Here is a 26,198-nt window from a genome sequence, read left to right on the forward strand (position 1 = left end):
AGACAGGAAAGAACAAACAACTCAGAGTCTGACTTTAAGTGACACTTAAGAACTGAACCCCACATCAAGAGCAAGGCCGTGTCGAAGGCACGTTACACGAGCATACCAAGGTCTTTGCTCCAAACCACATCTACTGGAACGGATGACACACTGGAAAGAAAAGGGTTACCCCGATATTTTCTTAAGCTCAGCTACGCCGAGGAGGCCTGCTCCCCCGAAACACCGTGCGAGCGGCCGTGCGAAGCACTTACACAGAAAAAACTGTACGAAAGGCAAAAGAGGATTCCTCTCCACGTCTGGAGGACTGCTGGAACTAGGGATTCTCTGCTCTTATTTAAATTTTTATCTAGTAAGCCTTCCTGTTTAGACTTTGCTCAACTGGTCAGAATACAACATCACAAGAGAAAAATAAAAATAAGTTGGAAAACGCTCCAAGAGACCCAGAAGCTACACGCACTCACTAAAATATGCAGCAATGCAATTAAGCCAAGCAGATTCACAGAATCAACATCCCCAACAAAAAATGTATTCTTCCTAGATAGCAACCTAGCTCTACAAAAAACCACAGCTGATCTTGTGATGAAGTAGAATAAAACCAGCATAGTCAAAGAACTACTTAATTAGGTTATCAAGGAAAATCATAGCAGTTTAACTAAGATACTGATGCTGTAAACAAAAAGAAAACGTTTCATATTAACCCAGACAGATATGCCTGTAGAAGGGAGGAGCTGCATTACCTTGCCTTGCGAATATACAGCTGTGGGTGATACCTGTGTCTGGGGCACGCAAGCAAGGTGAAGTTTGTACCCACCACGGCACCCGGAGCAGTCATCATCTTTTCAAAGACATCTCCCATGTCTGGCTCTGTGAATGACAAAAATCTGTCAGGAGCAACAGAGAAACTTCATTATGTAGGCTTTTAAATTACCAGAAAAACTGCTGGAGGAAAGTGGAGTTTTGAACTTAAACCGTAGAGGGCACAATGCTCCGTGTCTTGTAAGTTAAGCAACGAAGTTCGAATGACAGTAAAGATGTAAAAGAATTGTTACTGAATTAACTTGCTAATCGATCCAGCATCCCAAACCTGAGTAAGCTTCAAAGCAATCAGGAATTGGTGGGATCAAATCCCTACAGAAATACTAGCCTGACAACCAACGCTACATGCTACTGGAGAATCTCTTTGTCAGGACTCGCTGTGCTGATGGAAAGCTGACATTTGCTGCTGGGCTAGGTCTGACGAAAGCCTTTACTCAGGTAGTTTGCTGCAGCTGACACACCACTACAGAGCTTTTGAGCATGACTTGGAACTAAGACATCTAGAAATGGGCATATCAGAAAAGGTTCCAGTTCACTTCAAGAAAAGCTCCAAGCAAAAAAACAGTCATTAAGTAGATGCCTGGATTATTAGTCTGAACTCAGGACTGCAAACCCAAGTCAAATGCTGTTCTCTGATTACGATGTGCATTCTCCACCTTTATACCCCTGCTCTAAAAGAAATAATCCTGGTTTCCTTTCTATGTCTCGAGCACTCCTTCCAACCCTGGCTAAAGCATCCCCTCCCCACCTTGTACTCGCTTGGCTAAACGAGAGGTCGTGCCTGACGTGGCTGGTTCGGAGGTAGGGCACGGTGCCTGGCTGACAGGCAGGAACCATGCGTGTGTGTGCTTGGGAGCACATATGTACACACGTGCCAAGCAGCCTGTTAGCCACTGTTTCTTGGAGTACAAGATTCCAATCTCTACTCTGCCAGAAATCTTCACAAAACTTGTAAGAATTTATTTCTGAGATCTTTACTCCTGTTTGAAGTCCTGTCTGTTTCTGGCAAACTTAAAGACTGCAGGAAATGGACAGACTGCTGAATGGACTGCTGGAGCACACGGGTAACCAAACACACCTCTTTCACACGGTATGTCCACTAGAGGATACTTTAAAATTGTGTTTTCTGCATGTTTAGAGAATGATAACTGTTCTCAGTATTTAAAAAAAAAAAAAAAAACCACACAAAAAAGCCCACCAACATAGCACATACTAATGTGTATTAATGATAATGAGATTTGAGATTGTTCCCACTATTTTATTCTTAAAATAGTACTAAATTCTTACCTAAATTCTCATCAGCTGGTATGAAGAGAAGTATAAACTGCAGTTCTGGTACAGTGACAAAAGCTCTCCTGGACAAATAACATAACTGTATTCAGTCTTTCATCATTACACCAAATCAGATACAGTAGATAGTCTTCTAGTAGATAATTTTTTTCCCCCAGTGTCTCTAATCTTCCTTCATGAGTCCACATGGCTCAAAAATTAAAACATTTTATTTATGACAAATAAAATCACATGAAATTCATCTGGGCATTTTTGTAACTGTTGTTTTTTTTTTTCCTATCTTATTTCTCTCAATTTCCTAATTCTTAGATTTCAACATCCTCCTTTTTATATCAGTTCCCCAGTGGTGAAAAAATTAAAGATGCCAGATCTCTGCTGGCAGATCTCTGACCCGGCATCTGGACGAGCCAGCTTGACATGACAAAGCAACTGTAAATTCAGCAGCACGAGCACAAAATGCAATTCACTCTGTGCATGTAAGTAACTTCTGAGCTATACCAACCAAGCTGGGCAATGTATATTTGAGTACTGAGCTAACTCAGTAATAGATTGCACTGTTTGTACCCTATGGTCTGCAGTCTCACCATGTAATCCGCAGCTAACAAACTGTCTAGAGATTACCAGGAACAAGCATATTGCAGAAACACCTGCAACTTTTTAAGCTTCTTGCTCAGTCACACACTTCGATTTTTACAAGCAGAAATTTAGGAAATAAATAAATTAAAAAGAAATTATAAATAGATAGATGGATGGATGGATGTGCCTTGCAACTGCAGTACTCCTCCTGTGGAAAATTACAGCAAAGACACAGCTAAAGCTCAACACTGCTTTGGGAACATAACTGGAACCGTTAACAGCTTTGTTTCAAAGCCAACAGTGCACATTTCATTATACAAGGTTGTGTTCTCTTACCTTCCAAGACTGCTAAGAGAGATACTTAACTTGGATCCAGTGACACCTTAAGGCACTTTTAAATTCCATAGCCTCTCCAAACGATGGCAGAAGAGCGCACATGCTTCACTACACAAAGTCATACATGAACTCACCTAACGATTTCTTGGGAACATCCGGCTGTATATTCTTCTTTTGCCACAAAAAGGTGCAGGAACAATGTGTTCAAAGGCTACAAAACAAGGAATGACAGTCTGAACACCATGCAGATAATATTTATTAAGTCAACCCAAGTATTAATATGCACATTTATTTCCAATATATATGATCTGCACTCAGAACGAGTAGCTTCACATATATAAGTAATTTCCAAGCATGTGTGGATAAAGTTCTGTGATTCAAGGACTTTATTTATACCATGATTTGTGCTTCTGTAATATTTTGGATTTACGCTGATGCTCGCCATTGTTTGACTACAATATACATTGTTTCATATTTAACAGTATTAATTCCAGACTAACAACATTTTAATTTGATCACAACAATTAGCAACTCATTCTTAACAACATTTAATGTACATTTGGCTGATAAAGACATTTTTTCTAGGTCTAAAAAACACAAAAGCTCACATACTTCTCATACTCCTGAAATGTTTTTTCTTTAAAAGTAGTAAGTAAAATTACAAAGTCTTAAGATTACATCATTAGACACATTTAAATATCCAGGCAGAAACAGGGCAGACTAAAAACCATCTTTATCTTATATGCCTCCAGCTAACCTGGAAAACACTAGCAAAGCAAAACCCTTGTGCCGGAACTGAAAGTGCTGTTAACTCAGCTGCTTTCTATTGCATATTAATTTCTAGTGTTCAACCAGTGAAGGTCTACCTGTGGATGAAATATTTCCACAAAAAAAAAAATTTAAATGGGAAAATTTGACATCTTCTGCACAGTTTAATATTCAACTAAAACATCACGGCTAGAGTCACCAACAAATTTAAGCAACTTCAGAGCAAGAATGATTTTAAGAGGCTGCAGTACATGGACCAGCACCAAGACAACATGCTACTGTAATGAATAAACATTGAAAGCTCTTTCTAAAAAGCAGACTTTTCTTTTTTGTTTATTTTTTAAATGCAGAAGAAAAAGGTCCAAGAGGCCCAGGAGGCAAGATTTGGCCTATAACTGTTCCTGTATACTGATGGTAACCAGGCAATCCTGTAAAGCATCTTCACTAATTAAATTCTGCACAAGTCAACTCCTAATTTAGACCTTGAAGCTATCTTATGATTTCTGTGCTCTAGGAAAAAGACTTGTCAAGTAGACTTTTAAGAAATTCTATTTTCAGAAGATCTTGAGTTTGCAAAGCACATCTGCAAGGATTTAACCCGCAGTTAACCAACAATATCTCATCTAGTTACAACTCAGAATTGGTTCAGTTGCTTTGCCAGCGCAGAGGCATAAAATATGTACTGGATCTTCTGCACGCATTTTAGAAAATAATCTCCATTCTAGCAAAAGCAGAGTTCTTCTGCTCCTTGTCAATGTTCCAAGTACTCTTCACTCCTGTTTATGAGTAGTAATTCCTAACATGCTCCAGCTCTTTTGGTTTTTGTGTTCCCTCTTTGCATGCCCTGCACGCCGCAGGCAGAGGCTGCAGGACAGACCGCGCAGTGCAACCCCACAGCAGCAGCTGCACGGTGCATGAAGCGGCTGTGCCTGCAACACTCCTGCACACAAAGTGCTGCTCAAGTGACAAAGAAAACAGATCACAAGGAAATCCCATGGCTTTTTTCTCTACTCCCTTTGGCTGTAACAATTTTGTTTCTTTTAACAGCATACAGCATTTTCAGATACAATTGCTGTATTTGTCAGGTTTTCTGCAAGCCACTGCTTAACTCACCCCGAACAACACTGGAAAACTGATGAACAAACTGTCTAGAGATTCCAGTTCTGCCAACACCTTGTTCTGGCATGTGCTGCCTGGCTTTGGAGTGGTTAGGGCTAACATTTTCCATCTTCTCTCAACAGTGACAAGAACTAGTTCCTAGCTGAATGGCGGGCAGCATTTGAATCCTGAACTTCTAAGTGTCTATTTCTAGCCCACAATTCCTAGGAGTAATTCATGAAGTTGAGGAGGATTCCATATGAAAACTGGCACCCCGCAGAACGGAGCGCAGCAATCCCCACATCAGCACCAAACAAGCTTACTCCAGAACCAAGATGCCCATACCAGCATCTTCCTCCACCCAGTGTAAGCCACCATCCTCCAAGCAGGGGTACACCCCCTGTCCCTTATTCTTTCTGAAGCCATTTAATTGGCATTCGGTTCTATAAAAGAGCTAAACTTTATTCCAAAAGGTGAGAAAAGAGGATCCCAGTTCCCTTACAGCGAGAAGGGCCTTAGAGCAAGGACTCCACCTCCCAGGTAAACATTCTGTTACTTAGCAGCAGAGCTGGACGGGTGTTGGAATGAAAACCACTGGTGACAGCCACCATTCACACCGCTGTCGGCGCCAGCACAATGCATCAGCCACGTTCTGCACGTGGCTGGCAAAGAAAGGATTGTGTTCCCTAACTGCCATCCTTGCAGCCACCCTCAGTCACAGTAGTGGCAGGAGCACAGGTACTCACCAACTGCTGAGCACCTGAGGGCTTAGGAAGGACTCAGATTGTCACCTTCTTCTGCCTGAATGCCTCAAATCTACCTCAAAGAGATTTTTAGATGCCTGTGCATATTTTTCATATCTGAGTCTTAAGTGAAAACCCAACTAAAATCACACAATTTACTTACAGTGCATTTATTGTTAATGTAGTTTTCACGTAAGAACGATTCCCAATCAGACTGGTCAGTGATATTCCAATTTGGATAGTCCAGGAAGACAGCATGGGCTATAGCCTCGTTCTTCTCATTGCAGAGTGTCAAAGCAAGAGTTGATTTTTCTCTGTGAAAACAATTTAATTTAGCAAAGTTGAAGAAACTACACAAAGAAGAGTGACTGACTTAATTCAGCCTGTTAGAATAGAAAAATTAACTGTGTTCAAAAGTGCTGCCAGGATCGAGAACTTCATTGCCCACATCCTAACTTGACATTGTTGCTTCAATTCCAAATATTTATTTAGTTTATTCTGACATTATAACAATTCACATGATTTTTCAAATCCTCAATTACTATGAATTTGATATGCAAGACTAAATGCTCCCTCTTCTTTGCATGTTTCTTCATATGTATCTTTTTTCCCTGAAATAGCTGGTATCTGAGACATTTGCCATTAAGTCAAGTGGAAAAAACCCTAAGTGACCCTTATGCTGGTAGCATTTCACAGAGTCTGTCTCTGCTGTTCCACCACTGCACAGAGGATGAAGCGCAGAAGGTCCATGGCTATCTCCAGTGATGAAGATATGGTAACAGAAGACTTCTACAGCCACCCATGTCCACTAAGAACATTGCCATGCAAGCAGCTAGGATACAGATGTCAAAACATGGAGGATATTAGGCATCTTGGGGGCACAAAAAGAAGAGGCACATTGAAACATATTTTATGGCAGACAGAGGCTGTCGCCCAGGGTAGAATAAAGAGTGGCAAAACCCCACCAATTCCTTTCATTAAGGGGAAACTAGAAGAGAAGGAAAAGATTTAGACATATAAAGGAAAACAAAACAGAGCAGTGACAGCCACAAAGCAATAAAAAACCCTAGTCCCTGCCCCTCTACTTCCATCACTCCCCAACAGGCAAAAGGATCCTGCTACAGGGAGCAGGCAGCAAACATTCGAATCTGACAGCTTCATCAGGTATTATTCAGAAGCATGTCTTCTGAGCTTTTATAAAAAGGAAGCTAGTAGAGAGTCAAATCTTGACCACCATGCTGGCAGCAGTGATCCAAGCCTGCACAAAGTCATGCACGTGTGATGCAGAGAAGGGATGGAAGCACATTTTCTTTCCCTTTTTGTGAAAAGTCCTTACGCCACACCACGTAAAGGCTCATGTTTTCTGCCATTTTACATGGAATATAATTTCTCGAACTTTCCTGCAAGAAAGGCAACATAATATCCCTAAAATACTGTTACTTACAAAAGGTACGTGACATCAATCCTTCCAAAAACGACTTCAGTAAAACGGTTGAAGAGGCTGATAATATCTGAAACATCATGTGATTCTGTTCTTCTGGCACTGACCACTTCTGTCTTCCCTCTTGAAGTAGTTACTGTAGTCATCTTACGGGCTGCAGCGAGAAAGAAAGAAAACATTGCTGTTCTGGCACATCCTGCTGCAATCCGTCGTTCAACATAGCTCCTTGGAATGGTTTTTCATACGAACTGTGAAGGAGCACGGTTCAGATGGATGTAAGTGCCTAGTTCCTGTAGACCTCTACAAAAATACTGCCTGCCTGCACAAACAGCGTGCCCAAGTGGAAATAAAGCAGGCAATCATACCAGCTGTATGCATTCCACATGCTGCACAGAAAACAAGTGTTTCTCATAGGCTACAAATTGCTTTTACTTTGATTTGTTTCTAGGCACTTGCAGGTGATCTATCAGAACAGTGCTCATCATTAATAACGTAAAACTTAACAGCCTTGTCTACAGGGTGGGAGCAGCAGCTGCAAACAATCAGGGTAAGAATGCCACGGTAACACTGAACAGCAATTTCAGGTGAGTTAAGTGTATTTTATTCAAAACAGCTCCTCAAATTGCTTTAAGTCAACAGCGATATTTAAATTTCAGAAGGAACTGAAAGCTCTATAGCTTCCATGCCCAGAAGAAAAGCATTTTTGTGGTTCCACATTCACAGACTTTGTCACGTCCAAGTGATTTATCGACATGCCTAGCAATTTCAGAACATAGAGAGGCAACAGGCATCCAGACCAGCTGTGACTATCAAGAGTTCATTTATTTCAGCTGTGCTGCTACTCACTATTGTAGCCTGTTGTGATATAATCAAGAATTAGGCACAAATTAACCAAACACAACGACTTTCTGCAATTTCTTAAACATGCTCGTGCATTACTACCTCAAAAAAAGTGCAAAGTTTAAATAACCAACATACCTAGACCAGCAGAACACTTTTACCAATCTAGCAAACACAATAGCCATTTCTAACATTGCCTCCAAACCCAGGTGTGATGCCCAATTATCAGGCCTCACAGATCCCAACTGAAATGAGACAACAAAGGAAACCCTGAATTTTACACTTTTGGAATAGAAAGTCATGTGTATAGCTGTATCTTTCACGCACAGTCGAGGCATTGTTACAGGCTACACCACAGGTCTCAGCCATGCAAACATACGTTCGCAAAGAGGTCGCAGCACAAACCTGAGGTAAAAAATCCTCTGCAGGTTTTGGCGTGTGTGCTGAGTAACAGAGCTGTGGTTACCTAGAAAGAACCAGCGAGGCTAGAGTGTGCTTATTAGTGGGTGTAACAGCAACGTCTGCAAGAAAAAAAATATACTAGCTTATGTTAGCAACTTGTCAACCGTTGTAAGCTGTAAAATATATATATATTCTTCTAGTGGAGTGAAGGCAACTACAACCCGGGCTAAATGACAGGCGATTCTGAACATGAGCAAAGAAAGCGGCCACATAACTCACTCACACACTTCGTTAATCAACTGCAAGCTGTGAGACTGCTAAAATCGTGGGTTAGTTTTCATTAATGACAACTGCACGTATAAAAACACACAGGAATTTTACAATGTTAACTAACTCCAGTCTAGCATTAAGATCGCTTCGCCTGAGGAAGAGTCTGCCAAATTTCCAGATTCAATTATTTAACTTAACGCATTAAAAATAAAAATCCCCGCTCTCCACCAGCTGCCCCGAGGGCCCCGAACACTCCCACAGCCGTGACTGCCGGAGAGCGGCACCTGCACGTTGAAAACGTTCCGTTTCGCAAGGAAATGAACCGTTCCGACCGACCCCGGTATTCCCAGGGGAGCAGCACCCCACGGGTGGGAGACTCCGGTAAGAACTGCTCCTCTTCCAGGAACAGCTCCCCCCGCCTCGGTAACGGCTCCTTTCCCAGCCCAGGCGGGGTCCGGCTTGCGGCCCGTCCCACAGCAGGGCACCGCGCCGCCGGCAGCGATGGCGGGCGGCACCCCGCACCCCGAGCGGGTGAGGGGAACCCCCGGGCCGGGAGTTACGGGGCACGGCGGCCGCTGCCACCCCCGGAGGCCGTGGGGCCGGGCCCGCACCGCTCCGCCGAGGCGGCCGAAGGGCGGGCGGAGCTCCCCGGGCAGGGCGGCCCGCAGGGGTCGGGGCGGGACCGCGCCCCGCCGTACCGGGCACACCGGCCGCTCTCATAGGCCGCCGCTCCCGCCGGGCCGCCAGGGGCCGCGCGGGCACTCACCGTCCTCCCGCGGCGGCGGGGAGCCCTTTTCCGGCGCGGCCGGGGACGGACGGACGGACGGACCGGCGCTCGCTCCGCTCGCCGCCCGCGTCAGGACGCGCCGCCGTTACTCCGGCAACGCCGCGCGCCGGCGCTGCGTGAGGTCAGAGGTGGCGGGGCGGGGCTGGCGCGGAGAGGCGGCAAGATGGCGTCTACGGCGGCCGGGAAGCAGCGGATCCCCAAAGTGGCGAAGGTACGCGGCGGGGCCGCGGCCAGGGCGGGGAGGGAGGGCGAGTGGGGCGGCGAGAGCGCCCGGTGACCCCACGGCCCGCAGCGGCGGCGAAACGCGGCCGGCTGCCGCGGCCCTGCGGCTCCGGTGCCCGTGCGCCCCCTCCCCGCCAGGCTGCGCCCCCTCACGCCCCGGGCAGGCCGCGGGCTCGGGGCAGCGCCGGCCGTAAGGCTCCTGTCGGCCTCGGGGCGTTCCGGGCGCTCTCCGGTGGACACCGACCGTGGCGAAGCCTCCGCGGTGGGCCGGTCGCGGGGGAGGTTCGCAGCCCTGCGCCAGAGGGAGAGGCCGTGACCCAAACCCCCCTCTTTACAGGTGAAAAACAAAGCGCCGGCGGAGGTGCAGATCACAGCGGAGCAGCTCCTGAGGGAAGCGAAGGAGAGAGAACTTGAGCTGCTGCCGCCGCCTCCGCAGCAGAAGATCACCGATGTCGAGGAGCTGAACGACTACAAGCTCCGGAAAAGGAAGGTAAAGCAGGAAAACTGCCCTGACACGGATGCTCATATAAAGCACTGAAATTTTATTATTTTGAACAGGTTATATTTTATATATATATAAATATGCTTTATTATATGAACAGGTTGCCCAGAGAGGTGGTGGATGCTCCATCCCTGGAGACGTTCAAGGCCCGGTTGGATGAGGCCCTGAGCAACCTGATCTAGTTGGAGATATCCCTGTTCCTTGCAGGGGGGTTGGACTAGATGACCTTTGAAGGTCCCTTCCAGCCCTAACCATTCTATGATTTAGTCCTTGAACAAGACAGAATCACAGAATGGTTTGGGTTGGGAGGGACCTCTAAGATCATCTAGTTCCAACCCCCCTGCCATGGGCAGAGACACCCTCCACTACACCAGGTTGCCCAAAGCCTCATCCAACCTGGCCTGGAACACCGCCAGGGATGGGGCAGCCACAGCTTCTCTGGGCAACCTGTTCCAGTGCCCCACCACCCTCAGAGGGAAGATACGGTCTGTGTTACTTGTGGATTTTCCAGACGAATAGCAATTCTTAAAACCACTAACATTTTCATAGAAAATGCTGCTTCTCTGCAAAAATTGTAAGTTAAGCCATGTGTTGTTTAACCTCCACTTTGGTGCTACAGAACATCTCAGGTGTGACCATGTTCAGAGCAGTGCAAAGGTAGTTACATACCCAGTTTATAGGCAGCTTCTCCATCACCACTGGTGTCTGGCCAGTCAGCATGACAGAACATTAGCAAGCTTTACGGTGACGCTGCTGGGTTTTGTACCCCGACTGTTTAAAAAAATAGTGATAGTGATATTTCTGTTCTGTATAATTAAGGTATTAGCACGCTTCAGAACACAGCTTTCTGTACTCATTACGTCCAGGGAATAAGGCATCTTGCTTTAAAGGAAACTCTAGAGCAATGCTGGTGCATCCAGGTACATTCAGGGTTGCTGCAATGGCTGGATTCCCTCTGTCCAGGTAATGTTGCTATTGAAACATTAAGCAGGAGATTTTAAAAAAAGGTAAGATTTTGGTGCTGTCAGTTATTCCATCAGTATTTCAGGTATCAGGTTGCAGGACCTTGAGTTTAGTCCTATTCTGTATGATGGTCTGCTCTTCTAGCTTCTCTGTTATTAGAGAAGTTACTAGATAACTGCAATTTTTAGCAAGTGTTGTATTGAGTATGATTTGTAACCCCATCTGCATGGGTTGAAGGCATTTGGAGTTCATTCCAATAGTAACAATAATAATAATAATATTCCATAAGTCATTTGTGACAAGATTGGTTTGCACAGAGGGATTTTTTTACTTACGTAAATAACTTTCTCCTCAGACTTTTGAAGATAACATAAGGAAAAACAGGACTGTTATCAGTAACTGGATCAAGTACGCACAATGGGAGGAAAGCCTGAAAGAAATACAGAGGTAATGATGATGGAGCTGCAGACGTGCCTTACGAGCCTCCTAAAGCACACGTTGGCAAACGCCATCAAAGCTTTGGGTGTGTGTTATGTTCACAACTTACTTCTCTCTGTTTTCCAGAGCCCGATCCATTTACGAGCGCGCTCTAGATGTAGACTACAGGAACGTCACGCTCTGGCTGAAATACGCGGAGATGGAAATGAAGAACCGCCAGGTTAATCACGCCCGAAACATTTGGGATCGAGCCATTACCACCCTCCCCAGGGTGAACCAGTTCTGGTACGTTGGCTGGGAGTGGAGCATTGCTTCTTCCCCCAGAGACCACAGCTCATTTTTCTGTTTTGGTGTCATGCAAAAGAAATCATTTCCTGTTTCTCCAAGTCTTCAGGCTAGTCTGAAAAAAAAAAGAAACAGACTTCAGTTTTGTACAAAACCTTTCTTTTTCATGTGGTGAGAGCATTGGGAGAGAAGGATGGTTGTGTGCCTGCGTGCTGCCAGTCACAGCAGCATCCATAGGCATTTCTGTGGTGCACATGGGGAGTAGGTGAAGAAATCTCAGTAATACTCTTACGAAGCACTCCAAAAATCCTTCTAATTTCTGTGCTTACTATGTGATTGTAAAAACTTGGTCTCGTTTGCTAAGGTATAAGTATACTTACATGGAAGAGATGTTGGGGAACGTCGCTGGATCACGTCAGGTGTTTGAGCGTTGGATGGAGTGGCAGCCGGAGGAGCAAGCCTGGCATTCCTACATTAACTTCGAGCTGAGATACAAGGAAGTGGACAGGGCACGTACCATTTATGAGAGATATATCCTTTTCAGCACATTGCCCAAGTTTAGGCCTGCATTCTTCATTTCTTTCTCACCTGTCCTATCTCCAGCTATGTCCCTGTGCTCCCTCTTACTGCTGTGTGTCGGGAGTAAGCCACTGTGCTGAGAACCAGCAGTAGGTATTAGAAGGATTTTTGGTATATGCCCCAAATTCAGTGAAGTGAATGTGCATCCTTCACAAGAGCATATATTTAACAGCACTCATGCTGCCAGCTTTCCTGTAGTCATCGTTTGTTTCAGATTTCTCCTTCTTAAACTTCTGCCTGACCCTTGCCTGATTTTTCTCTCTTTTTAAATTTTCTTTAAGTTCGCAGTAAGGCACAAAGCCTTTGTATGCTTAGAGCTGTCATGTGTCTTCTTCCCAGTTGTATTTTTTGCATATGCCATCCTTGGTCGTTGTTCCATACGGTCCATGACCCCATAGTCATGGGAGGAAGGCAATTTGAAATGTCCAGTTCAACCCCCGCTGCTTCTTTAACATAGCTCTACTCGTGATTGTTCATCCTGATGTGAAGAACTGGATCAAGTACGCCCGCTTTGAGGAGAAGCACAGCTACTTTGCTCATGCAAGGAAGGTGTACGAGCGGGCAGTGGAGTTCTTTGGAGAAGAGCACATGAACGAGCACTTGTACGTGGCTTTTGCCAAATTTGAGGAGAACCAGAAAGAAGTAAGACCTTCTTGATGATACATCAGACTAACACGAACCACCCTCACCAGATTTCTTCTTGAATATCAAACTCCAGGCTACTTGACATTCACTGCAGTACTTGTGTTTTTCAGCACCTTATGAGGTACTGTTGTTGTAGTCTGAGTTAAGGAGACAATTTTTTGCTGAGCTTCCGTTTGCCTTTTGGTGACATCAAGGAACTATGTTCTAAGGCAGGTGGGCACCCAATCTGCCAAGCCCGAGAACAGTGTCCTCAGATCAAATGCATCCCCTCAGATTTGTAAGTCTCTGAGAGGTTGCAGACCTGCATGATAAAAAACTGAATTAGCCACATTTTTCCCAGATGGTCTCTTTAAAGTGCCCAGGCCATTAAGGAATTGAAAAACATTCTGCAAGCCCAAAATTATGACCTCTTAAAAAAATATTTCAAACATTCCAAACCTGTAAATGAATAAGAGATGGTGGGTTTTGGTGTTTACGGATTATTTTTTTTCCCCCCGAAAGTTCGGGGAGTTCTGTGTTAGTCCTATCCTAAAACAATCACATTAAGGTATTCTGTGGTTCTGTACTCTGTGAAATACTGCCAAGAGCTCTTTGAGAAATTGTGCGGGAGGACAGAAGCAACTTGGTAAATGTTACTCAAATTACGTTTAATATTTTCAGTTCGAAAGAGTAAGGGTGATCTACAAGTACGCCTTGGATAGAATTCCGAAACAGGACGCCCAAAATCTCTTCAAGAATTACACCATCTTCGAGAAGAAGTTTGGAGACAGAAGGGGAATTGAAGACATCATTGTCAGCAAGAGGAGGTTCCAGTATGAAGAGGAGGTGAAGGTACGTATGACAGATAGCCTCTGGGCTCATCGCACGTCCAGCTGCTGCTTAAGGTACGTTTGCTTCTCGTGACACGAAGGCTGACGAGTTTGATGTTACCTTTGGTGCTCAGTCCGAGAAAACACCACGAGAACACTGTTCTTTCTGGAGGCAGGGTTCCATCCGTGGGATGCAAGGACGACACTTGCATTCACTGCTCTCTTGTTTCTGCATTCCAACGTAGATTGTGGGGCCAAAGTTTTTCGTTGAACTCGGAGCTTGGTACCCTTCACAGTCACCTTCAGGGATGACGCAGTTTAGCTTGAAACTTACTTCTTCACTTCTGCTGTGGAGTAACCGTTACAGTAACCGTGTGCAAATACCGTTCTTGAGAAAACGGGTGTGCCACACCGGTCTGCTGTTCACTAAATGCTGCGTGTGTCATCAGCTCCTCTTCCCGTCTCACAGTTCCCTTTGCTCGCCTTCACTACAGTATGTTTGTAGGTAATATAAAAAAAGAAATAAGTGCACTTTAACCCCTAAAGCTCTAGCTTAAGCACAGCTAGGACTGATAGTCTGCATTAATATTCTAATGATCTATTCTAAAGGAGAAATTCTGAGCAAAAACTGTAAGTAAAGGAACAGCGTCTGTTATTTGTAGTTACTGAAGTTTCTTTCCCGTTTCCTTGCTCCCATCTCCCTGGAAGGCAAACCCACACAATTACGATGCGTGGTTTGACTACCTGAGGCTGGTTGAGAGCGACGCAGATGCCGAGACGGTCAGAGAAGTGTATGAGCGAGCCATCGCCAACGTTCCCCCCATTCAAGAGAAGAGACACTGGAAAAGATACATCTATCTTTGGATTAACTACGCATTGTATGAAGAGCTGGAGGCAAAGGCAAGTTGTAAGAGCTCCAGGTTTTTTTTTCTTTCCTTCCCAAGTGTTTTCCTTAAATAGCTACAGATATTTTACTAAGAAAACTGAGAACTGAAAATACTATGTCTCTCGTGTTATGTATGCTACAGGAGTTTGTAGCTATTTAAGTATGGGGTTTTTTTTCCCCTTCATTTTTCCCCTGCCATGCATAAGGGGAAAAAATATTGCAGTTTCACGCCAGTTCATCCAGAAACACACTGATAATGAAAGCAGAAGTAGGTCTTTCTAGCCCCATCTGAACCACCTGTTCCAGACTGTTACCTGAACTTGTGAAATAGTTTTGTATTTAACAAAGCTATTTGTGAAGTTGTTCTGTGAAACAGTCAAATTCTTGCTATGGTGGCATTTTGAGGCTGTGCAAGTATTTCTTCTGTTACCAGTTGTGTAAGCTACTCTTTATTTCCTAAAATTGTAGTGCAGTATTCCTATTCAGTGGCTCTTAAAGGAAAAAATACTTTTTTCCCCCCCTCAAAATGGGGACACTTCTGGTTTTATTGTCTAATTCTTGGGTTTGAATCTTGGTTCAAAAAGGATGACTCTTACTGATTCTCAGCTGTTACCATCTTTGAGTTAAGTAGATAAGTACATTTAGATCTTAAGTCTACATGATTCTAAACAACTTGACTGAAAAACACTGTTCTGCAGTTTTGCAGTCATTGCACAATTCAGAATGTAGCATAATCTTAACAGTGAGCAAAGTATTTGATTTTGCCTGTTTTTCCAGGATGCGGAGCGAACCAGACAAGTGTACCAGGCATGTATCGAGCTCCTGCCCCACAAGAAGGTATGGCTCCTCCAGCAGGTTGTACTGAGTCTTGGATTAACATGCCAAAGATCAGATCCTTTTGTTTTCTTTCCCCCCAAGGTTCAGGTGTGTAAGCAACTCCAAATGGTTACTAGCATGTTCATGAAGACCCTGCTCAAGACTAAGTATCCCTTCCAGTTCGCTGTAACGTCTATCTTTCAATCTTCCACGCACTGAGAGTAGATTTCATCATACAGATGCAGCATAAGGGTTTCTCCAGTATTTTCAAATTACTAAGCATGCTCTAAGAAGCTGAAATAACACATAGTCAGAGGATAATCCAGTACCATTAACTAGCAGTGAAGAACTCTTACCTGTTGTTTGCTTACTTGCTTCCTTCTTTAGGTTGGTCCTTTATAGCTGCTCTCAGCCTGGTTGCCCACAGTTCCTCTAGAATACTTACTGCTCTCTTTTGTATGGGGTTACCCCCTTTGAGAGCAACTGTTGCTAATTGTCTGCACAGTCCCAGCTGAGGGAGGTGCATTTGATAAACCATCTTTCAGGTGTGTATTCCCCATTAAAATCGGTCTTCAAGACTAATTTTTTGGTTTTGGGTTTTTTTTTGCCAGTGAGCTTTAACTAAAATACCCATGTGGCCAAACCCTTAAAACAATTAATCAGCATTGCCCTGGAATGTCAAGAAATCTTAGTTCATGTACTTCCTTTTTGTGTTTGTAGTTAGTCATCTGAGTATCAGCTGTGTAGATGAGGATTAATCTGTAATTATTAAGAGCTGATTAGCTGCTAATTGATTCAGTGATAGCTGCTATTTTACCAAGCAATTGCTTGTTTAATGAACTGGTTTATTTCTTTGAGAAGGCTTCTATCCTGACCATTTTTGAATGTGTCAGTGGTGGGGTATGTTGTCCTGTTCTAGAGAGGTTGGTTTGGGTTATGAACTCTCATTTTTTTGGCAGAAAAACATCGAGACCAAATGCAAGTAACTGCAGCAGCATCTTGTACAAACAGAGTGCTTGTTTTTTGAAGAACACACGCAGTATTATTCACGAAGCTTCCAGCCTAAGCATCGCGTTGTTCTTTTTCTTTCAGTTTACGTTTGCCAAAATATGGCTGCTGTATGCACAGTTTGAAATACGCCAGAAAAATCTTCCCCTTGCCAGAAGAGCTTTGGTAAGCTTTTGTTACTTCTGTAATTGACTTTCCTGACTAATAGTAACAAGGGAACGGCATTAAAAGATCTTAAATTGTCCTTTATGAATGGCTGGTTTAATCCACTTAAATAAAGCATCGGAGAAGTCTGCAGGGACCAGCGTTTACTGTCATGTATGATTTAAAAAGAAGCGTGGCTTGGTGTGATGAATTGGCCACGGGCAGGAGCAAATGCTGCTTTCTCCTTCCAGCTGACAAAACACACGCCTGAATGCCGGAGTTCCCAAAGCAGCTTAGTGCACTTGGAAGTTTTTAACTGCTGCTGACGTTTTTAAATGATACTTGCACTAACAATAGTGCTTTAAGAAGCATTTTAAATAAATAAAGGGGCGTGTTTGACTCTCAGAAGTGAAGATCTGCCAAATTGAGCAGATATCCCTTCAGATATTCTGGATAAGCTCAGTGACAGCGTTAGGAATTCAGAGAGAAAGCTAATATTGGTAACGTTGAGGTGATTTGACTTTAAGGAAGAAACTGCTGACGTTTCCACCAAACCCGTGGCACAGTGGTGATAAAAGTGTGAAGGTGAATGGTCTCCAGTAGCTGATACTGGACCGAGTCTCCCCCACCCGTGCTAATAATGGGTATTTGTCTCTTGAGCTGGACTCCTGCCCGTGGCCAGAAAAAAACAAAGCGGAGGGGTTAATTCCCCTGTGAGACTGTTACTGTCTCCCTGCAGGAGGAGACACCATCTGTCCTGAAGTGTGCTGCTGTTCTCCCTCAGCTTAAAACAACGCCACTGGGCATGAATGACCATAGTCACCATAGTCACCAGTCAGCACCCTGGCTGCCCTTTTTTCGGGGTGGATGTTGTGGCAAGTTCTGGAAAGCCTGCTTTGGCTGCCTAGGAGTACAAAGTTGCCTCAGTTTCTTTTAGGCTTCTCTTTCGTTGGTCTTTTTCCCTGTTGTTGTTTAATTTCTTTGACAGACTTTTTTTATTAGTAAGTCACCTTTTTCTTATTTTGGAAACCAGATTTTGCTGCTGCAGCCATAATACTTTTTTGGACAAGACCCAGATTTGACAAGCAGTTTCTTTCTTTCTTTTGCAATGAGTTGACTTTGAACCACCTCTTTGGCAAGAAGCCTTGCTCCTGTCCCGAGGTGAGGGTCCCGTGCTGTCTCCATGCAGAAGAGAAGGTCCAGCCCCTGGTGCTGTAGGTCTCATCAGCGTGCAGCCAGCACCTTGCCTTGCCTTATTGTCACTGGCTGTAGGTGTTGTGGGGATTCTTTGTTTTCCCAGGGTCTGAGAGATGCTGGGACACGGATACAGGAGATCAGCTGGAGCCTGTGCTGCTTAAGAAAGCAGTGATGGGGGTTGTCTGGGGAAGAACCGAGCATATTTTGAAATAGAAAATGCATTTTTAGAGCTGAGGGGCCATAATGGTGATCAAATTGATATTCCCAAGTGATGCTTTCCTGCATTTTTAATAAGCACCAAGATAATCAACGTGTAGGAAAGTTGTGCAGGAGAATTGTAGTAAGGGAATTTGATCTCAGATTGTTTCATTCACTTTAGCTCACGGCAACAGAGGCTACAGTGCTTAATAAATAATACTTGTTTCCAGAAGTGAGTCAGAGTGAAGCTCACTACATACCTGTCTCAGATGTGCCCGTTCTTAGCTCTTGCCTTAAAAGATTCCCAAATTCAGAATCGGAACCTGCTTTCTCACAACTTGGCACTGTGGCTCAGGACAGACAGTGCTCTTCAGATGCTGAAGCACATTGGAAAAGAAGTATCTTTTACAAACATTGTTCTCCATCCCTCCCTCCCTCCCTCCCTTGCCGTAAGTGGGCAGGCAGGGGGGGTGTGGACAGTTCTCTGCGCAGCAGTGAATAGCAGTGGTGGTCTGGGAGAGAGTTTCTCCTGATACAAGTTTTTTTATGAGATACTTGGGAACTGCTCACCTCCAAGGCTGGTACAGACTGTGCTTTCACGAGCTCTTGATGCAAGATGAAGTGTTCATCTGATGAGCCAGGGTGAGTTTCAACTAGTACTTTGTGGAGACTCCATATCATGTGAAAATGTAACAAGTGAGAAGGCTTTTGTGTTTTCAGAGTTTTTGTCAATGTTTATGGATTCAGGCTTATTTTGCAAACATCGGTTGGGTTTCATGCTGGCCCTGACCAGAGTCTTAAAAAACAAGCTGTGCTCAAAAATGGCTTTTAGTTCAAATACTGGGGAGTAAACACATGTTTAGAAAATAGTGAGTTTGTTTTCCTTGCAAGATCTTTAAGTGGGTTTTGGGTTTTTTTGCTTAACAGGGGACCTCCATAGGTAAATGTCCGAAAAACAAACTGTTCAAAGGTTATATCGAATTGGAGCTACAACTGCGAGAATTTGATCGCTGCCGAAAGCTGTATGAAAAATTCCTGGAGTTTGCACCGGAGAACTGCACGTCATGGATTAAATTTGCTGAACTAGAGACCATTCTTGGCGACATCGATAGAGCCCGTGCAATATATGAGTTGGCTATCGGCCAGCCCCGGCTCGACATGCCAGAGGTAAGGGTTGGCACAATTTTCAGGTATTTATTACACAGTGTGGCTAATTAAAGTGGAAATAACCTGCCAGCTTGAACAGAACTGCTCACCGTAGTGGCTTAGCCTGCGTCTCGTTAATTTGGCATCTGTTTCTTGGCAGGGTGTGCAGGGCTATAAACCCGCGATAAAACGTGGAGGGAGAAACATGCTGACAGGAATAAGCTAAATGGATTTTGTGCCCAAGATTTGATACTGCTTAGTCGTAATCCTGCCTTGTACAGTCAATAAATCCTCAGCTCTCAAACTTTTTTCGGAGAAATTTCACATTTATCCATGTTCCTCTTCCTTTTTTTCCTTCCCCCCCATTATCTCAGTGTGCTAGGAACGTAATGAGAGACTTCTCTTTCCAGGTTCTTTGGAAATCCTACATTGACTTTGAAATTGAGCAAGAAGAGTATGAGAAAACAAGGAATCTTTACCGCAGGCTGCTTCAGCGGACACAGCATGTTAAGGTGTGCATGGGTACCCAGAGCACAGAATGGGTTTTGCATCTGGTCCGTGCTGGATGGAAACCCTTGAATGCTTTGATTGTGCGGCTGTTCCAAATCCACCGCGAGCCCAGGTTCAGTACTGTGTCTGCGCCGTGAAAAGGCGAAAGAAATTTCTGAATTACGTGTAGCACCAAGCTTATCTTACAAGAAAGAAGGCTTTGCAGAAGCTTTCCAAGTAGCCCTCTTCCTGCTGAGTAGCTTTGGAATTTTAGTTGCAAAAACATTGCAAGGAAACAATAGTTGTGATTTTTCCAATGTAGTTTGGTGCTGTCATTTGACTAAATTCAGGTGGATTTATCATGACCCGAAACCACAGAAATCTGTCAGCGTGGCTCACGTGGATGTTCTGTCTTGCCAAAATGAGGCAAATCTCACACATGTGAAACAGACATGGATTTTCTAGATATCTGCTTATGGAAAAGTACTTTAGACTTACATTGGCATTTGATTTTTTGGCTGCTTTTTTTTTTTTAGACTATCACTTAGCTATCAGACTTCAGAAGGGAGGTTTCAGCTTGGGTTTGGTTTGCTCTCCCCACAGGTGTGGATCAGCTTTGCACAGTTCGAGCTCTCTGCAAGAAGGGAGGAGAGTTTGTCAAGATGCCGGCAGATTTACGAGGAGGCTAATAAGGCAATGCGGAACTGTGAGGAGAAGGAGGAGAGAGTCATGCTTCTGGAATCCTGGAGAAACTTTGAAGAGGAGTTTGGAACTGACACCACTAAAGAGAGGATAGATAAACTTATGCCTGAAAAAATAAAGAAAAGGAGAAAACTGCAGGCTGAAGATGGGGTAAGAGGGAAAATTAGGCAGGTAGTCACTTGGAATCCTTGGTGGCTTTGTGCTGGGGTCGGGTACCCAGCACGAGGTGGGCTGCGGTGGGTGCTGTAACTGCAGACGGATTGCACTGCAGTAGTTGGAAAACAGCATGGGCCTGAGACGCGTGCTGCGGAGCGCCGTGCCCCGCGGCGCCGGCGTGGGCAGCTGACGCGGAGCGGAACGCTCGTACCGGGTGCCCACGCTGCCTGTGCTCTCAGCTCTGTACAGACAAATCGAAGCGGGCAGCGCTGTGCGGGGGGTTGTGTCTTCGCTTTGTTTGGGAAACTGCAGCCAGGCTGCTGGTCAGATCTGCCTGCCTGTTACACACAGCACCAGTAGTGCTGTCTTACACCCGTTCGGCTCACTGGTTTCCTCTGCTATGGGTGGTGTAACAAGCATTGATTTTAGTTTTATCTCATTCTTATTAGAAGCACCTTCTCACAGCTAACATTAACATACAAATTAAACTTGCTTTGTGCTGCTTTTTTTCCCTAGTCTGATGCTGGCTGGGAGGAATACTATGATTATATTTTCCCAGAAGATACTGCCAATCAGCCTAATCTCAAACTACTTGCTATGGCCAAACTCTGGAAGAAACAGCAACAGGAGAGCGAAGCTGCCGAGGTGGATCCAGACAAAGACATTGATGAAAGCCAGTCCTAGTTCATTGCCTTTCCCTCTCCCTTTTCTTGGGCATTGTACAGTATTTTCATTGGTGACAAATAAATGTATTTGAAGAGTTTTACTATTACTGACTCGAGACATTCTGTTTGGGGAAAAAAGCACCGTATTGGAGTCGATTCCCTTTAATAGTCTGCTGATTCCCAGCAATGAAAGGGTCATGGGGCAAGTGCAGGAGTCTGCAGCTATTGGCAGTGATCTGAGAACTGGAAGAACTGGACAGTGGTGTTGTTTTAAGCACGAGCCCCACTGTTCTAAGGCTCCTGCAGACCATCACAGTGCTGCTTCAGGATGTTAACGAGACAGGACAGCAGATCTTTCTTTACGGAGAGAGATGTCTCTAACCATTCCTGACTGATTTTTCCAGTACGTCTGTAAAATATATATTGATCATGAGGATAGTTGAAAACAATAAATCCTTTTGACTGTGACCTGTTCAACTTCCTATCCAAGAAAGCTTTTATCCCAGAACACTGTTTAGGAGGGACAATAATAGAAGTTAAATATACTGACACCAGACCCTAGAAGACAAATCTGCAGAAATTGGTACCACACAGTCTGCGTTTTAACATTTGATTGACTTGGCAGTGTATTTTGTAGTAAATAATCTGTTGGGAAGTGAAGTAGAAGCAGTATAGGTAGGCTTGACAATGTTTTTTTGTATTTCATGGGAAGAAACACTAAGCCTAAGCTTTCTCATCCGTCCTTTCTGACCACTTGCGTGGGCTGGTTGCCTGCCCGCGTGATGGGGAGGGCAGGGATCGCTGCCCCGGGGCTCTGTCCGTGGCCACCTGCCACGAAGAATGGTGATTTCTAAAAAAAATGCAAAAGTGCCCCAATAACCACCAGAGCTGTGAGTCAGGCCTTAAACAAAGCTGCTGTTGACTAAAGGGGAGGCAGTTACCACTGCTCTGGTCACATCTGGCCTGTCCAGCTGTGGCCAGAGCAGCTGGTCAGCCCCGGGGCTGCCCCTTGCACCAGCCGGGGCTGCCCCTTGCACCAGCCAGGCCTGCCTGCAGCTGGAAACGCTCCCTTCCCCGTGCACCCCACGGGCAGAAACTGGGTCCAGTCCTTCACCATCTCATCACTGGTGTTGCCCTCCCAGAGCTGATGCTTTTGAGCTTTTCTCCCTTTCGCCTGGTGTGGAGCAGGGCGGCCGCGCAGGGCACGCACCACGACACCGACATCGGACCACCGATGCACCCAGTGCTGGAAACTGAAATTTCCAGGGCAGACCTGGGAAAGTCAAGTGGGGCTTTAAGGCCCTGGGGGGTGGTCAAGGGCTTGGGGGGACCTAGGTGGTTTTTCGCTTCAAGGGAAAGGGCTTGAGGAGCAGAGGGGGTTGTGGGTCAGAGCCTGCCCATGCAGCTGGTGCCAATGAGTGATTAGGCTGCTGCCCCCAGAGCCCTCGTGGGTGGGAGAGATGGGATCCACCTGGGCAGGGAGAGCCAAAGGCAGGTCGCCATGGGGCTGGCCAATCCAGAGAGAAGGCTTTAAATTGGGAATGGGAGGGGCAGAGGTGATGCCTGAAGCAAAGGGAGTGAGCAGGGGGCTGGGGATAAGGGACCCCAAAGTCAGGGCGGGGGGTGCCCCCACTGTGGGTACAGCTGCAGGCAGGGGAGTGCCAAGAGGGCAGTGTTGTGGCAGATGTCCTCCCTCTTTTCTTGGGAAATCTGCAGGAGCAGGTGCCTGTCTGGAGAGCCCGGGACCAGTCCTGTTCGTGCTCCACCTGGTGAGTCCTTCCTGCCCAGTTCTGTCCTGTGCTTGTTCATCTCGTGAACTTGGCTGCCCAGTAAGAAGCAGTTACTTTGCTGGTGGGACGGTCCTCAATCACTTGCCAAATAACTATTGTTCTGGGTTAAAACCCCAGATATTTGGGCTTCCAAGGCAGCTATGTAAGTTTATACTTTCTATTTGAAAGCTTGGTTATTGCGTGGGGTTTTTGTTGTAATGGTGGTGCCCCAGGTGGCTGTGATATGGCTCCGTGCTTGCACCGATTGTTCTTTCTCCCTCATTTCTCCCAGACTCCTGCATGATAAAGCAGTGCTGTTTCACCGTGGTAACCGAGAGGAGCATAGTGACAGGATAAAAATCTGGCTTTTTTCTGTTTATAGTGGCTTTTACACCTCCTGGGCTTCAGTTTCGCCAGCGGCTTGGTGGACTGGGAGGGGCTTGTGGTGCTTTTTGTGTGTGGTTTGTGGTTTGGGTTTTGCTTTGCTTTGGCTGGGTTTTCTGTGGTTGTTTAACTATTATTATTCTTCATTTTATTTTGTTTTTCATTGGAACGGGAGGCCGCAGCCGCGGTCCGAGCGCGGGTGGCGGAGCCCCCGCCCCGCTGGGCGCCAGGCGGCGGCAGAGCCGCACCACCGGGCGGGCACCGGGCGGGCACCGGGCGGGCACCGGGCGGGCACCGGGCGGGCACCGGGCGGGCACCGGGCGGGCACCGGGCGGGCACCGGGCGGGCACCGGGCGGGCACCGGGCGGGCACCGGGCTCCGCGCACCCGGGAGCGCGTTTGGGTCTGACGTGGGCAGCCGGCGGGTTCCCCTCCTGCAGCAGGTTTTCCTTAAAATTGTGGGTTTGCTGCGTGCCAGCGGGAAAGTGAAGGCGCGTGCGTTAGAAGGGGGAGCAGGAGGGGGGGTGGCCGGGTGCGGGGGGACCCCACGTCCCTCTTGAGCTCTTTGCTGAGAGTTGGGGTGATGTTTGCTTTGATCTTCAAGAGAGAAGTCGAGTGAAGAACATCAGATAAAAAAAGGAGTGAGATGATCCTCATGCTAACGTGGCAGATAAATTATGGGGTATTTCTGATCATTTGGACATGTATGCAATTCCTCTGTTCTCCTCGGTGTCTGAAAAAAACCCTGGAAGAACGCTGATGGGTTAAGTAGAAATTTCCTTCTGCTGGAGAAGGCATCAGGGAAAAGCAGTAGAGAAGAGTTGGGAGACAAGTGTCACAGGACTGTCTTTAGCTCAGGAATCTTAACCAATCTTTCTTGAGATTCCTGTCCCTCTCCTGGATTTCTGAGGTTAGAGACATGTTTCCATGAAGCACAGGACCAGGGTCTGCTGACACCTGCTGCACAGCACAAGTCTCTGTTTACGGTCCTCGGCTCTGTCTCCCTAATGCAGATGTTGCCAAAATAGTGAGACCTGCCCAAGCCTTCTCTCCGCTGCCCATCCCTCTGTTGGCCATGGCATGGCGAGCCCTCCAGCACCTCCATCTTCTCACTCTGGGTTTTCCAGGGTTATTCTACATCTGGCTGCTCTGAATTTGGATCTCTGAGATGTGGTTTCAACTGTTTAAACCCTGAAACACCCTCAATGAGCGATCTGGACTGATGTGCTGCACCTCTGGTAGTAGAACCGTTCCACTCTTCAAAGCACTAATGAAATGTACAGGTTTAATTGATTTCTCAGGTCACAGCCATGTTTCCACCTCACTTCTTTCCCTCCTCCTCCTCCTTTTATAAGCTTATCTTGGAAAAGGCAAACAAGAAGGTTTTACTCCATAACAAGTTAGCAAAATTTATCTGCTGATGTAACTTTAGTACAGACAGATGCTGCCATTGTCAGAGCGTGTACTTCTGTCTCTTTGATATTGTGCACGAGCACAGCGATGGCTGTCTGCCCACCCACCTTCTCCCAAGTTTTATTAGGAATAGCTTTAAGACATTCTCCACACATAAACTCCGTGTTTGTACGAATGGGTTGGTTACAGCAGGTTTTGACATCTCTTGAGGTTTGATTACATCTAAGGCGCTGGAAGAATGCGAAACGTGTGGGCTGCTATGCCAAGCTCGCGGTATCGCGGATGTATGGCTGCAGCGGGCTGCCCGTGGTGCCGGCGTTTGCCTTTTTAGGCTCTTTCCTGTTAAGTCTTCTAAAGCTTGGGGGAGAGATCCCGCAGGCTTTGTCCTTGTGGGTCTGACACGGCACTGGTCCTGCTGGGATGTGTGGCTGCGGTGGTGGCCCTGTGCCCACAGGTCTGTACCCACCTCTGCAGAGCTCTTGGAGGTGATGGAAGTGCCCCGAGCTGGGATGTGCCTGGGTGCATCACTGTAGCCGTGCCTGCATCTGGGTCTCCTGCCACCCACCCAGCATCTCTGGTCTCCCTCCTGGCCGTTGTGTGTGGGAATGGGAAGTGAGAGCCCCAGAGGGAAAATGGGCTCTCACTTCTGGAGTGGTAGAGGGATACAGGTTTCCATCCTGTTTTCCCTGGGAAAATGCGTGGCACCTGTGGAGCAGACACTTTGTGCCAGAGAGCCTGTGCTCTCCAAGAGTCCTTGGCCAGACTCACCTTCTGTTACACTGAGTGCAGAACTCAAGTGTCTTTTCAACAATTTCAGTGTGAATTTTTTGCGTACTTCAAAAGTGGGGGTGCTGAGCTTAATAAGCTCGGGTTTCCAGGTATCTACAGTGATAGTTTTTCCTCCCCTCAGACCTTTCATTGCTGAAATGGGATTGAATGTGATCTGCCACCATCTTTGCAGGCTTTGAAATCTCAATTTAATGAGTAGGAAACGGCATCTGGCAGGAATCTCACTCGAGAAACCAGCTGAGAAACACCCCATCCCTGGGGATAGCGAGATGGCGAAAGGCGCTCTTTCTGTGGCTGCGCCTTGGGTATTGCAGGCTGGGCACCGGTGCGACAGGACCATGGGCGCCCAGAACTTGCTTTTGCTCACTGTTACTGTGAGCAAGGCGAGGAAGGTGCAGGGACGCGGCAGCTTTCAGCACGTGGCTGCAGTTTCCCTGCATCTGCTGCACTCCCGTGCACGACGTGGGCTGCCGCCCTTCCCGACCCTCTGCACTTTTGACAGAGGCTAAAAGCTGCGCTTGACCCAAATCGGGGGGTTTTCCACTGCCCCAGGGCTGTGAGCAGCAATGCCAGCTGCCAGGGAGGCAGCTGGGCATCTGCCTTGGTCCAGAAGCAGGTGAGTGTCTG

At 46.1% G+C, this 26,198-nt stretch overlaps 2 protein-coding genes across 2 annotated transcripts in view; one reads left to right on the forward strand and one right to left on the reverse strand.

Annotated features, from left to right (window-relative positions):
- CFAP61 (cilia and flagella associated protein 61) overlaps nt 1-8,338 on the reverse strand; it is a 103,768-nt gene extending 95,430 nt beyond the window's left edge. Inside the window, exons 1-6 of the mRNA XM_086626586.1 lie at nt 8,314-8,338; nt 7,072-7,222; nt 5,791-5,941; nt 3,153-3,229; nt 2,104-2,171; nt 738-864 (exon numbers count right to left, since the gene is read on the reverse strand). Of these exons, the coding sequence (XP_086482712.1) occupies nt 738-864; nt 2,104-2,171; nt 3,153-3,229; nt 5,791-5,941; nt 7,072-7,214 (566 nt within the window). The 5' untranslated portion in view covers nt 7,215-7,222; nt 8,314-8,338. The remainder of the gene's footprint in view (nt 1-737; nt 865-2,103; nt 2,172-3,152; nt 3,230-5,790; nt 5,942-7,071; nt 7,223-8,313) is intronic.
- A 1,174-nt stretch (nt 8,339-9,512) lies between these two features.
- CRNKL1 (crooked neck pre-mRNA splicing factor 1) lies at nt 9,513-21,318 on the forward strand. The gene is made up of 14 exons (XM_086631944.1): nt 9,513-9,578; nt 9,927-10,079; nt 11,410-11,501; nt 11,619-11,777; nt 12,142-12,308; nt 12,820-12,998; nt 13,662-13,832; nt 14,519-14,710; nt 15,474-15,533; nt 16,605-16,685; nt 18,987-19,226; nt 19,616-19,717; nt 20,298-20,546; nt 21,069-21,318. Exons 1-14 carry the CDS (start codon nt 9,531-9,533, stop codon nt 21,234-21,236), a joined length of 2,061 nt encoding a protein of 686 aa, XP_086488070.1. The 5' UTR covers nt 9,513-9,530; the 3' UTR covers nt 21,237-21,318.
- The last annotated feature ends 4,880 nt before the right edge of the window (nt 21,319-26,198 follow it).

This window comes from Tauraco erythrolophus, chromosome 2 (assembly GCF_009769465.1).
Source record: "Tauraco erythrolophus isolate bTauEry1 chromosome 2, bTauEry1.pri, whole genome shotgun sequence".
NCBI lineage: Eukaryota > Metazoa > Chordata > Aves > Musophagiformes > Musophagidae > Tauraco > Tauraco erythrolophus.